At 36.6% G+C, this 13,556-nt stretch overlaps 4 protein-coding genes across 6 annotated transcripts; 2 read left to right on the top strand and 2 right to left on the bottom strand.

The window, feature by feature from the left end:
* Nucleotides 1–326: 326 nt before the first annotated feature.
* On the bottom strand, nt 327–3,247 carry LOC108212158 (ruBisCO large subunit-binding protein subunit alpha, chloroplastic). The gene is made up of 4 exons (XM_064089768.1): nt 3,234–3,247; nt 2,451–2,581; nt 432–883; nt 327–341 (listed from the first exon to the last, which is right to left on the bottom strand). The coding sequence occupies exons 1-4, from the start codon at nt 3,245–3,247 to the stop codon at nt 327–329; spliced, it is 612 nt and encodes a 203-aa protein (XP_063945838.1).
* Nucleotides 3,248–3,599: 352 nt separating this feature from the next.
* LOC108210771 (F-box protein CPR1) lies at nt 3,600–5,619 on the top strand. Of its 2 annotated transcripts, XR_010290452.1 has the most exons (3): nt 3,600–4,248; nt 4,459–4,547; nt 5,397–5,619. XR_010290452.1 is itself a non-coding variant. In XM_064090634.1 (2 exons), exons 1-2 carry the CDS (start codon nt 3,748–3,750, stop codon nt 5,475–5,477), a joined length of 582 nt encoding a protein of 193 aa, XP_063946704.1. In that variant the 5' UTR covers nt 3,600–3,747; the 3' UTR covers nt 5,478–5,619. The 2 variants fall into 2 exon arrangements, 1 of the variants encoding a protein (XP_063946704.1); XM_064090634.1 differs by lacking the exon at nt 4,459–4,547.
* Nucleotides 5,620–6,091: 472 nt separating this feature from the next.
* LOC108210770 (F-box protein CPR1) lies at nt 6,092–9,067 on the top strand. 2 transcript variants are annotated; one of them, XM_017382175.2, is made up of 3 exons: nt 6,094–7,389; nt 7,635–7,712; nt 8,755–9,067. In XM_017382175.2, exons 1-2 carry the CDS (start codon nt 6,236–6,238, stop codon nt 7,681–7,683), a joined length of 1,203 nt encoding a protein of 400 aa, XP_017237664.1. In that variant the 5' UTR covers nt 6,094–6,235; the 3' UTR covers nt 7,684–7,712; nt 8,755–9,067. The 2 variants fall into 2 exon arrangements, with proteins under 2 accessions (XP_017237663.1, XP_017237664.1); XM_017382174.2 differs by lacking the exon at nt 7,635–7,712 and having other exon boundaries at nt 6,092–7,389.
* An 88-nt stretch (nt 9,068–9,155) lies between these two features.
* LOC108212157 (probable pectinesterase/pectinesterase inhibitor 59) lies at nt 9,156–12,182 on the bottom strand. The gene is made up of 2 exons (XM_017383887.2): nt 10,995–12,182; nt 9,156–10,064 (listed from the first exon to the last, which is right to left on the bottom strand). The coding sequence occupies exons 1-2, from the start codon at nt 11,899–11,901 to the stop codon at nt 9,370–9,372; spliced, it is 1,602 nt and encodes a 533-aa protein (XP_017239376.1). The 5' UTR covers nt 11,902–12,182; the 3' UTR covers nt 9,156–9,369.
* Between the last annotated feature and the right edge of the window lie 1,374 nt (nt 12,183–13,556).

Raw genomic sequence — 13,556 nt, 5'->3', positions numbered from 1 at the left:
GAATCAAACATTCAAAAACATCTTACGAAACAAACTTGGTCCAATTAATGCAAGCAAGAAATGAAGACCTGAGAAACCATACCTGGATTACGACGAGATGCATTCCGCTGTCGCTTGAGCGCCCTGCACACTGCGCTCCTCCAAAACCTCTTTCGTCAGGCAGAGTTTCGGCCTGCCACGCTTTTTCGATGAATCAACCATTGGGAAGAAGTTTGTGCCGCAGAAACCCAATTAAAACACAAAAATATCAAACTATAAGTTACACTAATAGCGTTATAGTGTTGGATTGGAGTTGCTCTAAAAGGAATTGATTAGGGACAGTAAAGCTATTGCTCTCGTACCTTCCGTAATGAAATTGAAAAATAAATTAGTAAATATACAAAAGACCCTACTCACTGCTTTATCCATCAGCAAGTAACACAATTAATTACCTTTTGTACTATGTCAGCTCCGAGACGCTCCTCTACATCCTCAAGCTTGGCCTTGATGGGAGGAACATATTCTGACAAATGAACCAAGGCGGCACAACCACCAGGCACAATACCTTCTTCTATGGCAGAAAAAGTTGCATTCTTTGCATCCTCAATACGAAGCTTACGATCCTCAAGCTCGGTCTCAGTTGCAGCACCTACCTTAATGACAGCAACCCCGTCAGATAACTTTGCGATTCTTTCTGCAAGTTTCTCAGAATCATAAACAGAGTCAGTCTCAGACAATTCTTTCTTAATCTGTGCAATCCTAGCCTGAATCTCATCCTTTGATGCAGCATCAGCTATAATGGTCGTCGAATCCTTAGTGATGGTGATCTTTCTTGCCAAACCAAGCTGTTGAACCAAGGTGTTCTCAATGAGTAAACTCAAGTCACTGGCTTGGTATTCAGCTCCTGTAAAGTGAACACGAGTATCTAAATTAGCAGACTAACAACCAACAAACTAAATTATTTGTTATTCAAAACAGAAATCTTTATCATGACTTCAGATTACTAACTGGATATTTTCTTTGCAGTCACTGGCTTAGTATTCAGCTCCTGTAAAGTGAACACGAGTATCTAAATTAGCAGACTGACAACCAACAAACTAAAATATTTGTTATTCAAAACAGAAATCTTTATCATGACTTCAGATTACTAACTGAATATTTTCTTTGCGCTTCTCATAATAAACCTATAGGTTGCAAAAAGATAGTTCGCCATATATCACACTTTATTCCCTTAAAACTGATATACCATCTAGTCTTCTACAATGCTTAGACAACACTTCATGTCCTTGACTCTTGCTGAGTTGCTGCAACCACAGTATTGGATAAAGCTATTATCTCATATATAAAAGTATCATTAGTCGATGCTTTCACATCCAGCACCCTTACTTCAGAATCAAACTATACCCATCTTCCTTGTATGGTGGATCCTTGGTAAGCTTTTCAGTTGATGTAAGCTAGCTTTTAGATCATCTAGATGCAACTATATACAAGGATCATCTGGATCCTTGTATGGTGTGATTCTGTCAAGCAGAAATACTATGGAGATCTATTTCAACATATAGCCCTTATTGCTCTACCAATTTGCAGGAGCAAATTGTCGTTAGGCTTCCACCATTTATTGACTTCAGTCTAAAGCAATTTGCGATACAGAAATTAGCATCAATGAATGCAGAACTGAATAGGAAGGTGAACACCATATAATAGATGTCTCTTTGACAATAATGAAGTATTAAAATTTAATAGTGCAGACTGAGATGAGAGGACAGGGTAAAAATGTGGAGGTCATTAATAAGCTCATATATCGAAGCATAATAGAATTAGTGTATACCTAACCAAAGCCAAAAGCTGGCACTGTATCACATCCCTTCTCCATAGCTATGCGAACAAATCCCCTTCTTGACTTGAAAAATGAAACCTTCAATTGGAAAAAAAAAATCGAGTTTCACTGTAAAGAAAACTATGCCTGCCATGTTCTTTCGAGGAACCATCCATTGTGAAGAAGCTGCCTCATAAACCCAATTAATATACAAACAAAAAACGAATCTCTTTCTCTAAAACCCAAACCATGACAAAAACCCAACAGAAGAGAGGCAACCTAGCACCAAACAAATCGCAGACAAGGAGTGAACAGCGTAATTAAATGAAAGAGCTGGCAGAGAATATATATATATGGAGAAACGACTACAAATTGCAGACTGATGACAGAAGACTTTGATAAACCCCGAGTTTAGGGTTTATCAAACCCCTTGAGAAATTGATATACCCTGGACCTGAATATATCTTGACTCTTTCACCCACTCAAACTCAAGATTTGTAATCAAACAAACAATATATTCCTGTTTGTCTCTGATTCAATTCAATTAGCAGTGTGTATATCGATTCTTTTCCCTGGAAATGATTTACTGGGGGTTACAGAGCATGGCATTTTGTAATAGGTAAGGGCAAACAAATCATGATCTGAGAAACCATACCTAGTTCCCGGCGAGTAGCATTCCGCAGTCGCTTCAGCGTCCCGCGCTCCTCGGTAACTTCTTGGTCAGGCACAGCCTCGGTTTGCCCCGCTTTTCCGGGAAGCCATCCAGTGAAAAGCAACGAGAGAATACTGAAGCCAAATTAAAGAGCAAACAAACGATAAACATGAAAAGAAACCGGTAGAACACAGCAAGAAAACGAAGAGTATTCAGTATAACACGTTGAGGGCATTCTAGAAATTCTGTGTAAACTAAGGGTATATATGTAATTTCACAGGTATTTTCTTTGCTCTTTTTGCCCCTAGTCCCCTTTTAATATATAGAAATAGATAGATATGATATGGGTTCAGGTATCGGGCATATATTTATTGGGCACCGGTTAAATAACATACAGATTCCTACCTTGGTTCTCTTTTTAATATATAGAAGTAGATATGATATGAGTTCAGGTATCGGACATATAATTATTGGGCACCAGTTAAATAACATACAAATTCCTAGGCGTCGGAAAACAGTCAGAATTAAAACAAAATAATACATACCATGTTTGCGCTGTATGAGAAAAATCTTGTACTAACGGTTGAAAAGCGCCGCAGCTTGTATGTAATAAAAATGACTAATATAACGTTAAAAAATACGTTCTATTTAATCCTTCCGCTGGAACCTGTACATATGGCAGCGACCTGGACTAACATGATACAAAAAAAAAAAAACAGTTATCCTGAATTCTGATCGCTTAATTCGCCAGAAACCCTGGTTGAGAAACAGGAAAAAAACCTTTACCTCCCGAGCTTCATTTCCTCGGCAGCAGCGACAATGTCGCATCTGATTCCACCCCACCTGATGACCAAAATCTTCTCACGCCTCCCCGTCAAATCTCTCCTCCGCTTCAGGTGTGTATCCAAACCTCTCCGTGCCCTAATCGATTCCCCTCATTTCATCAAATCTCACCTTAAAAAATCCCTCGCCTCAAATACAAATCGAACTATTATCACTTCTTCTATTGATTGCACTATCTTAATCTTGCTTTGGTTAACCCCGCTACTCGATAGTTCAAGTTGTTGCCTGTTTCCCCGATTAAGTATCCTGCTTGTTATACGAAAGCTAAGTGTGACTTCATTAGTTACGGTGTTGGGTATGATACAGTTAGTGATGATTATAATGTGGTTCGGATTGCTCAGTTTGTCGGGATGAATGAGGTTAAAATTTTTAGTCTTAAGTTTAATGAGTGGAGTAAGGGGGAGGATTTTCCGTATCGGCTTGGGTGTACTACTCAGGGGGTGTTTGTTAAGGTGCGATGCATTGGGCGGTGAGTGTTTCTGCCCAATTAGGGCTTGAGGTTGTTAGGATTGCTGCTTTTGATCTTGCTGCTGAAGAGTACTGTTTACTACCTCAGCCTTGTTACTCTGGTTTCGAGGAGTTTATGGAAATTGTGACAGTGCTAGGAGGGAAACTTTGTATGAATTGCAATTATAATATGAGGAATGTTGACATATGGGTGATGGAGAATTATGGTGTGGCGGGATCGTGGACCAAGATACTTACTATTGTGCAGAATGTTGCTCTTCAGTTTATGCAACTGAAGCCTCTGGCATATTCCAACAATCGTAAGAAAGTCCTTCTACTGAAAGATTTTGGAGAGCTTGTTTGGTATGACCTTGAATTGAAAGTCATCAAAATGGTAAACAATCCTGTCATTCCTGATTTTTGGAGAGCTTATGGATCTGTGGAAAGCCTTGTTAAGCTCGACAGTGCTCCTAGTACCGGTATGGCACAGTTTCGAAAAAAAAAAAAAGAGGTACCACTTTTCTTTAATTGAATGTATTGCATATCTATGTTAAGTTGTCAACTTTAACTTAGGCTCGATTCTTAGCAATTGAATTTCATACTTTAAAATTTTCTGATGTTAAATTTAGTTGTGTTGTTCAATGTGCATTGCTGTGTGGGCACTGAGTACATTGACTATAATTAACATCCTTTAATTAGACTTAATTGCTACTGTCTTCAGCAAACTTGATGATTTTCTGTCCAAGGGGTTTAAACTCGTGTTCTAGTCAACTGATATATATAATCAGGGCAAATACAGGAAGATGATGTGTAAGTTTCATAAACTATTTATCTTGTTTCATCTCTTGCGTGAGATTACTACTAGGTCCTGTCTGTTGTATTTATCTGTAAACTTTGTTTCGACTTAGTATGCCAACTTCTGAAAGACATTAGTACTGTCTGTAAAATTTTATAGTGAATCATAGAGCTTTATAAAGGCCAAGTTCTGGAGCAGTATGATATAAATGCCCAGAGAAGTATTATATTATTGTTGGCGTGTGCTGAATTTGGCCAAATGTTCTAGTTGATTTTATCTATAATCAGCTTCAGCAAGGGAATAAGGTTTATTTATAAAAACTTCTTAAGCACCCCTTGTCATTTTAGGTCTACAGGATGGAATCATTACAAACTAGCGACTTTGTTATGAAAAGTTAACTCTTCATACTTTTTGTCTTTTACAGAAAGAGTAAAGAATCCTTGCAGGACGATTCCTTATTAATATGTTTCATTTGTCTTTGTGTTTTGTTGGTTGAAATGTCATGAAGTGTATTTCAGTGAAGTGTAACTCTCACTGATAGGCTAAAATGAAATAATAGCAAGTCTCAGAATGTTAAAAGTTCGCTGAAGTACTACGTAGCTGATACTGTTTGTCTCTAATCAAAAGCTATATGTTTATTGAATCTTTTTATTCTTAAATTTATGATGCTAATATAAAGTACTGACAGATCGTGAAGGGGTTTACACTCTGGTTCCAACAATATTACATCCGGTCATCTGGACAACTTTTTATGAAAATTTGATGACTACATTGAGTGCATTGTCATCCCCTGGTTCTGCCTACTTTAGTATTTAATATATACCGGTTTGTTCTAATTAGGAACATTGAATAATTTTTTGCAGGTCATTGACCGTTGTTCTGGGGTAGCTTTTTGGTTGTGCAGTGGAGAAGCTGGAGCTATCCACCAATCTGTTACTAAATGATTTGAACTATTCTAATTGTTCTGTATTAATCTGCTGTTTTTTTTTTTTTAAAGACTTGGAAGTCTATTGTTCTGTTATTGCGGTAACAGATTCAAGTCGATAACCTTTCTCACTCGGGTATTGATTATTATGGTGTTTGTGATGCTAATCAGCCATAAGATAACTCGTAGATTGTTGCTGATAATTGCTTATAAATGACAAAAAGATAGCTCATAAATTGTTGTCAATAAATGACCACAAATTAATGAGGGATATTCTATGATGTGCCACACAATAGTCACTTTCATTAGAATGGTAAATTTTGATCGGTGGATAAATAATAAATGTTGATGGCTTCTTGCGTTCACACGAATAAGAACAAGCTATTTTCTTGAAAGTTGAGACTTATTGTGTGACTTTAAACACACTAGAAAGACCGAATTAACAATTAGCTTGTTGAAAGTATAAAACAACAAAAAGATATGAGAGTAACTCGTAAATTGTTGTCAATAAATGAAGACAAATATATATGAATAAATGAAGACAAATATATATGTATAATTTCATTAAATGATTTATGACTAACTTAATTGAGTGATTTATAGTACATTATTACTGATGTGAAAGGAATCAATCACAAGATAGAGAAAAGTTTGGAAAAATATTCAGATAACAAGCATTTCCCAAACAAAAAACCCCTTGTAAACCCTGCTGGAAGAAAAGAAACAAAGTGAGGGTTTGGAGCATTGTCTTGACCCAACACAACATCAACAGCAACAATGTCTGATCTGATTCCACCCCACTTGATCGCCAACATCTTCTCACGCCTGCCCGTTAAATCTCTCCTTCGTTTCAGGTGTGTATCCAAGCCTCTCCGTGCTCTAATCGATTCTCCTCATTTCATCAACTCCCACTTGCATAAATCTCTCGTTTCTAACTCTAATCGAACTATTATCACTACTTCTATTGATTGTACTAGTATCTGTTATACAGACTTTGATTTTGATAACCCTTTTGCTACTTTTGTCAATCACCCCTTCACACACTGTGGTGCTCATTTTATTGCTTCTTGTAATGGCTTGATTTTGCTCTTAACTGCTAAAAATGTTGATACGTGTGTTCTCGAAACTATTTCCCAGCCTGACCCTCCTAATCTTAGCCTTGTTTTGGTGAACCCCGCTACTCGAAAGCATAAGTTGTTACCGGTTTCCCCAGTTGAGTATCCTGTGTACTATTCGGAAACTAAGTGTGAGTTTGTTAGTTATGGTTTCGGGTATGATTCTGTGCGCGATGATTATAAAGTGGTGCGTATCGCTCAGTTTCCTGATATGGTTAAGAATGAGGTTAAGGTTTTTAGTTTGAAGAAAAATGGCTGGAGAAGGGTTCTGGACTTTCCCTATCGTGTGTCTACATCTGAACATGGGGTGTTTCTTGATAGTGCTGTGCATTGGCTAGTGTGCAAGCGATTTGGGTCTGAGGCTGCTGTCATTGCTTCGTTCAATCTTGGAACTGAGAAATATGGTTTGCTTCCCCAGCCTCGGTACTCTGATATGTCGGATAATATGGCAACTCTTGGAGTTCTAGGAGGGAAACTGTGTTTGAATTGCAACTATAATATGAGGTACATTGATATATGGGTGATGGAGAAATATGGTGTTAAGAAGTCGTGGAGCAAGATATTGTCTGTTGTACAGAATGATGATCTCCCGTTTGTGCAACTGACTGCTGTGGCATATTCAAACACTGGTAAGAAAGTCCTCCTACAGCAAGATGCTAGCCAGCTGCTGTGGTATGAACTTGAACAAAAGGTTATCAGCAAAAAGTTTCACTTTCCTGATTTTTGGAAAGCATATGTATCTCTGGAAAGTCTTGTAAAGCTCGATTATGAGGATAGTACTGAGTTTCCATGGTCTAAAAGGAAAACGAAGAAGAGGTACATCTTTTCTTTTATACTTCATGTATTACTTCTTTATCTCAACTGCATGTTCCTGAGCAATGGATTATTGTGTCCATGACTTTAGATGCTTGGCAAATTTGAATTGTTGAGCTATTTACAACTCCTAAGTTAGATGGTTATTTGATTGTACTCTTTTCCTGTAAATGTGGTTGCCTTTTGGGTACTGAGTTCATACTAACTAGCACGCTCTAATTTCAATTGATTACTGACATTGTCTTTAGTCGTCAATTGGATGATTTCTTGTCCAAGGCGTTCAACCTGAAGCTTTAGTACAGGAGACAAGTGCACGAAGTTGATGTGTAAGATTCTTAAAATCTTTATCTTGTATTACAATATCTTTTGCGTTAATAAGATATATTATTTAATTAGATAATATACACTACTGTCTTGTATGAAAACTTGTGAAGGAGAATACCCGACAAGTATGACTATAAGAATATGATGAATAACACCTTAATCCTGAATTATAACAATACACCTGACTATAAGAAGACGGGAATTTCTAGTTGGGTCTTTTAGAGATTCTAAATTATGAGAATTACCTGACTATAAGAAGACAGAAATTTTAAGTTGGGATTCTTGCAGTATAATTTCACACATCAGGTTTCTGTAGCTTGAATAATCACATGACGTTGTTTTGGTTATGTGGGGTGGCGTGTATTCCGAGAATTGTTGAAACCTGTTGCAGTGCCCTGTATTCTGCCAGAAGGTTATGTTAATACTGTCGATAATCAGCTTAAGTAGAGAGACATACGGAAAGTGGGTAAAGACTTTTAAAACACCCTTGTCATTCTAGGTCTAAAAGACTAATCATTATAAACTATATAAACATTACGAATTTTTGTATGATGTTTTCTAAGCAAAGAGTTACAGAAGAATGCTTGCAGGCTACATGAATAATCATAAACATATATCGTTGGTCTTGGAATCCTGTTGGTTTAGAAGTTTAAAATTAAGATGCATGAATTTTCAATTATGTCTTCTAAGGAAAGAGTTACAGATGAATGCTTGCGGGATACATGAATTATGAATATCGCTGACAGACTGAAATTAAGTTTAAATGGTAGAAAGTTCCAATTTAGACGTTAGTGATATTAGTCTGTTATATGAAGTTCTTGTCTGTTAGGAACTGATGATGCTAGTATATAGTTCTAGTAGATCCTCAAGGGCTTTGCTTTCTAGTACTGACAAGTTTACATCTGGTTGACATCCTAGTTCCTACAGTAATATACTGTCTACATTGAGTACAATGTGAATCCGTGTTGCCTACACCCGGGTATGTAATTAATTATAGCAGTTCTTTGTTCAACAAGTAAGCATTGTTAATGTTACAATTTGCAGGATCATGACGGCTGTTCTGGATAGCTTTTTGGTTGTACGCAGGAAAAGATGGAGCACAAACAAAAGTGGATTGTTGAGATGATTTAGCCTATCTATGTTTGTTTTCTTCTGCTTTTGTTATCTGACTCAAGATTCTGTTGGTTTGTTATTATGGTGCACAGATTCTACTTAACCTTTCTATCTTAGGGATCAATTGTATGGTGGTTCTTATTGAACTGGGTATTAACTAGACATCATTATATTAAGGCTGAATTGTTATGTTTCTGTTAAACTAAGATTAGTATAGCCGTATAGGCAAAACTTCTTTTCTACATTTGCAAGGCTCTAAAGATCACTGCTGTGCATCTTTTGTTCAAAATCATTGCTGAATTATATCTGTAGTCTTTTCATTACAAGGAGGATTCAACAAGAATATGATTGACTTGTACAGTAATAGTTTCCGCTTTACATCAAGCAATCAACATAGGAGAAACTCATACAAGTTGGTTAAAGAAAAATCGATATGATTTTTCATTTTCAAGATGATAGGTATATATAAAAAATAATATACAGAACTTTGTAAAATAAACTAATGAAAGCAATTCTGAGAATGAATGGCATGTGATTGAGATATGATCATAGCCCTAAGTAAAATGGCACCCCAGTGGAAGCTAACCAGGCCTGACCAGCTATAAGCTTCGCTGCTGTGAACTTAGATGCCTCGTTCGCACTTCTGATAACGTGGTAGCCGCGCCACCTGACTCTTTTTCCGGTGACAGAACCTGGCCCGAAGTTATTATACTCCCCGTAATACAAAGTATTCCAAGCAAAATTCGATTCTTGCCAGGCTAACCATCCTTGCGGATTCACCAGGCTGTCGATGAAGGAATTCATCACAACAGTTCGCGAATATTGCTGCCACGGACGTCCTAGGTATGTGTTGAATTCTCTCACCACCGGTCTAAGGTCCGGTGCAGCTTGTATACGTGAGCTATGAATTGAAATACCGGTGTTCTGGTACGGGTCAGCCCGGCCTTGAGCCGTTATGACGTTTATCTGGCCGTGCAGCGGTCTTCGGACATTTATAATGCAGTTCTGAAACACAGCTGCTGCATTTCCAAAGATGAAGTCTATGGTACCGTAAATGTAACATGACTTGTAAAATTGGCGTTGTGCAAGAACAAAAAGAGTGTCCTGGTATCCTTCAAAAGCACAGGAATAATATACAGAGAGATCAGATGCTGATCGAAGAGCCACGGCCTGTCCCTTCTGCGGTCCAGCTGTGTTACGGAACGTAATGCTACGTGCAATAAAGCCAACTCCGTCGATCCCTGATGAATTTTAGAGGTATATCAGATGCAGAAAATCGAAGTCAATTGTTGCAGATCTTACAAGCTCAATATGATATGAAAAACGGAATCTATTTAGATTATTAGTGTCAGGTCAACAGTTAGTTGCAAGAACTGATCCGAATTTAGTGGTGTCTGGCTACTGTCTGCATAAGATGATACACGATACAATCATACAATACTCTGGCAGAATTAAATTTGGTTTGAGATCCACAAAAGGCTGATCAAGAGGAATATTTAAATTGCCAAATAGAATTCTACATCACACGATCGCATCATTATATTAATGACTATGTTATGTTATTCTTCCTTTTCACAAAATTATCTAGAAACTTAATCGAGACTTTTAAACTTGCTGTAGCTTCTTCGCTTCTTCACTTAAAAAACATCAATTTCATTTTTGCTGATTTTCAGAACATCAGCTGTCTGATTTTAAGAACCTAAATTCTAAAATCTCAATCCTGCAGTATTCTTTTCACTTCCTGTGACATGAATATAGACGCGTACTCAATGACTCAAAACACTACATAATTACATAGAAATTTAAAAACTGTATGGCTCTGTAGAATTGTTGAAGACAAAACTGAAAGCCCTACAGCAACACTCGACACCAGAAAGTTTTAAGCGATGATCACAGTAATGCTGCTTAAGGTATCAGTGTCTCAGTGTGACATCTCGTTGCATGTCGGTGTTTAAATTTGTGCATTAGATAATTTACCAAAGGAAAATGCTTGAAGCACAAAATTGGGTATAAAATCTCACCCAAAATGACATGTGATAAGTTTTGATTGGAAGGACCCCTGTATTCAACTCGGTGTTTACATATTTCTTAAGCTTATTTCAGGTGATTTATTCATAAGCTATGCAATATTAGTAATTTCTTTAGCAAGACTAAAAAATAAATTAGTTTACCTGCAGTTGCAGAGCTGTAGGTTGTAAATCCCGCACCTACACTTCTGCTCCCAGTGATTATTGTGTACCTCATCCCGTCGCCAACCAACATAATCTTGCTCAGCGTATTCGGAACAACAATATTTTCGCGATAAACACCTCTCTTCACATATATAATGAATCTCGAATCTCTCTTCTTCACTCTTGCTGCATAATTTATAGCAGCTTGAACTGAACTAAACTTCCCGGACCTGTCTTTGGCCACCACAACGTTCGCCCTCGACGGCCATGATCTCCTTCGCAGGAGTCTCCTGTCTTTCCTAGTAAACCATGTCGGAAAATCTTTATCTTTATTATTTTCTCCTTGATCCTCATCCGCGGAAGGAGCTCCGTTGATTGCCAAGCTATTACTAATCAGCTCTGACACATTATTCGACACAATGGGAGCTATGAATTTGGTAACATTTAGCTCTACAGAACCCGAACGACATACCTCAATATTCGTCAAGGCAGCGCTGAGCCAAGTCTGCGCATCAAAATTGAAAGAAACGCTTGTGTTTTTTTTCAAGGCTTCGAGGGTTTGGTTGAGTTGATAAATTGTGTTTTGGAACAATGTGTTGCAATCAGTCCACGCTGCTCTTCTCCTCTTGCTATCACATCGATTTTCAAGCCTATCCGTGCCATTTTGCTCTTTTAAGGCCTTCTCCAGAGCTACTTCCACCATTATTCTCCTGAAATCGCCGCTGTCTTTTGGTTCCACCTGTAGATCATGGCTCAAGAAATACTTGCATGGCTCCGGATGGGGTGTACTTTCGCACCAGGAGTTGATATTACGTAACGATTCGTCTGAGACAACTATGGCTTGGGAAGTATTGACACAAGAAAAAAATATGCAGAAAAAAAATAATGCTATGATCTTGGTAGCCATGAAGAAATAAGAACTATTTCAATAACCCTTTTGGTTTCTTTGCTTTGTTTTTCTCTGGGATCTGGTGAAAATTCGAAAAAATATTTCCGGGGTCATTAAGCATCAGAACTATCTGCTAGCTCTCTCTTTATAAACAAAAATACAGGGTTGCATAGATAGATAAGTGTAAATGACAGTTGGCTAATTGAAATGTGAAAAATCGAGCGCTTATCAGATTTGAAATTGAAGTCAATAAGGTTTAAGTATACTGCATAATGCATAATGCAGATATAAGCAAGTTTATAATTATTCAACCAACGTTCTATGCTTAAAGTTTACACTATAAGATCCTTGTTATGCGGATCACTCCACTACACAGAGAAGATTGATTGGAAACAGTAATGAAGAAGATGCTTTCTCTGGTTTAATGCTGACCAGATGTATAGTGTTTTGAGCTGATATAATAGTAGCATGAGTTTGCCATTGATTGGTGATTCATGTGCAGAAGAATTGATTATTGATTGCTTCACGATTAAAATTGTACTTGAGAATGTCTATGTGCTAAAGAATTATGTCAAGTTTATATTGAAACAATGAAATATGCAGAGATATAACATGGGGCTAATCTTGGTCCAGAAAAATAAGTACAAATTTCTTCAAAAAAATATACAGTAACTATTAGTCAAAAATTATGATTTTTACACTAGATCTGGCCCTTTTTATAAAAAAAATTAATGATATTTTGTATGTTATTATATAAATGTTTGGATTGTTGATGAAAATGATAATTGAGAATGAGAACTCCGCCCATTTAAAGGGACATTGACAAGAGATTGAGTTCAGAGTGTATCGAGAATAAAGATAAATTTAAATAGTGATTTTGTTAATACAAACACTAAATTATGAGATGGTAAACAAGAATTATTAATCATAAACTAAATCATCCCTTAAAATTTCTTACTAATTACAGTTCAGTTGATATATATAAGTTTGAGTTAACAAAGTTAAAAGGTGAAGACCTTATTTAACAAAAGAAAAAGAGTGAAGGCAACAATTTAATAATCAGTTTGATCCGATCATAATTTAGTGATTGATATTAAAATCACTATTTTGATAATCTTTGATGATTACAACTAGAAATTTTCGTTAATAGTCATCGAATTCTAACAGCAATACCGAGAATGATAACAAATATATTGATTGTTTAAAAAAAAAAAGAAACAGATATATTTATGGGAATTCCAGTTAGAAAAATAGTGATAATAAATAATTTGAAATGAATTTTGTAATCATAGTTAATTTTGCGACAAAGATGTAAATAGTGGAGTATGATTGGATAGTCCAAATGATGAGTTTATTTTATGTTGTTCCGGATACTCGGGTTCAACTCTGACTTATCCCGAGAGATATTAGAATAAATATTTATTTATAAAATATATAAGTTTAAATTGTGAAAAAAAAAGATGCTAAGTAGTTTATTACAAAATTCCAGTTGTTATGACCCTTCTTCATAGACAACTATGTGGTGACTGAATTTTTATTGCATACTTTAACAACAAAATTGTGATAATTCAATCTAAAATTCTTGTCACCGACTCACCAAGTCACCATGGACCCCGTTAAACAATTAAATACCCCTGAAATTTTTGTGAGTAGTTACTAACATCTTTGCAAGA

This window comes from Daucus carota, chromosome 3 (genome assembly GCF_001625215.2).
Source record: "Daucus carota subsp. sativus chromosome 3, DH1 v3.0, whole genome shotgun sequence".
In the NCBI taxonomy this organism is placed as follows: Eukaryota; Viridiplantae; Streptophyta; class Magnoliopsida; order Apiales; family Apiaceae; genus Daucus; species Daucus carota.
The sequence above is the reverse complement of the archived record's forward strand: the minus strand, read 5'-3'. Positions and strand labels throughout refer to the sequence as shown.

What these genes read in the sequence shown, in the direction of transcription:
- LOC108212158 (XM_064089768.1), bottom strand. An exon ending in TGCTACTCGCCGGGAACTAG is followed by an intron (nt 884 to 2,450) that starts GTATGGTTTCTC and finishes TTCACTTTACAG; the next exon opens with GAGCTGAATACCAAGCCAGT.
- LOC108210770 (XM_017382174.2), top strand. Translation starts at nt 6,236, where the DNA reads ATGTCTGATCTGATTCCACCCCACTTGATCGCCAACATCTTCTCACGC. An exon ending in AAAAGGAAAACGAAGAAGAG is followed by an intron (nt 7,390 to 8,754) that starts GTACATCTTTTC and finishes TACAATTTGCAG; the next exon opens with GATCATGACGGCTGTTCTGG.
- LOC108210771 (XM_064090634.1), top strand. Translation starts at nt 3,748, where the DNA reads ATGCATTGGGCGGTGAGTGTTTCTGCCCAATTAGGGCTTGAGGTTGTT. An exon ending in TTCGAAAAAAAAAAAAAGAG is followed by an intron (nt 4,249 to 5,396) that starts GTACCACTTTTC and finishes AATTTTTTGCAG; the next exon opens with GTCATTGACCGTTGTTCTGG.
- LOC108212157 (XM_017383887.2), bottom strand. Translation starts at nt 11,901, where the DNA reads ATGGCTACCAAGATCATAGCATTATTTTTTTTCTGCATATTTTTTTCT. An exon ending in CTACAGCTCTGCAACTGCAG is followed by an intron (nt 10,065 to 10,994) that starts GTAAACTAATTT and finishes AAAATTCATCAG; the next exon opens with GGATCGACGGAGTTGGCTTT.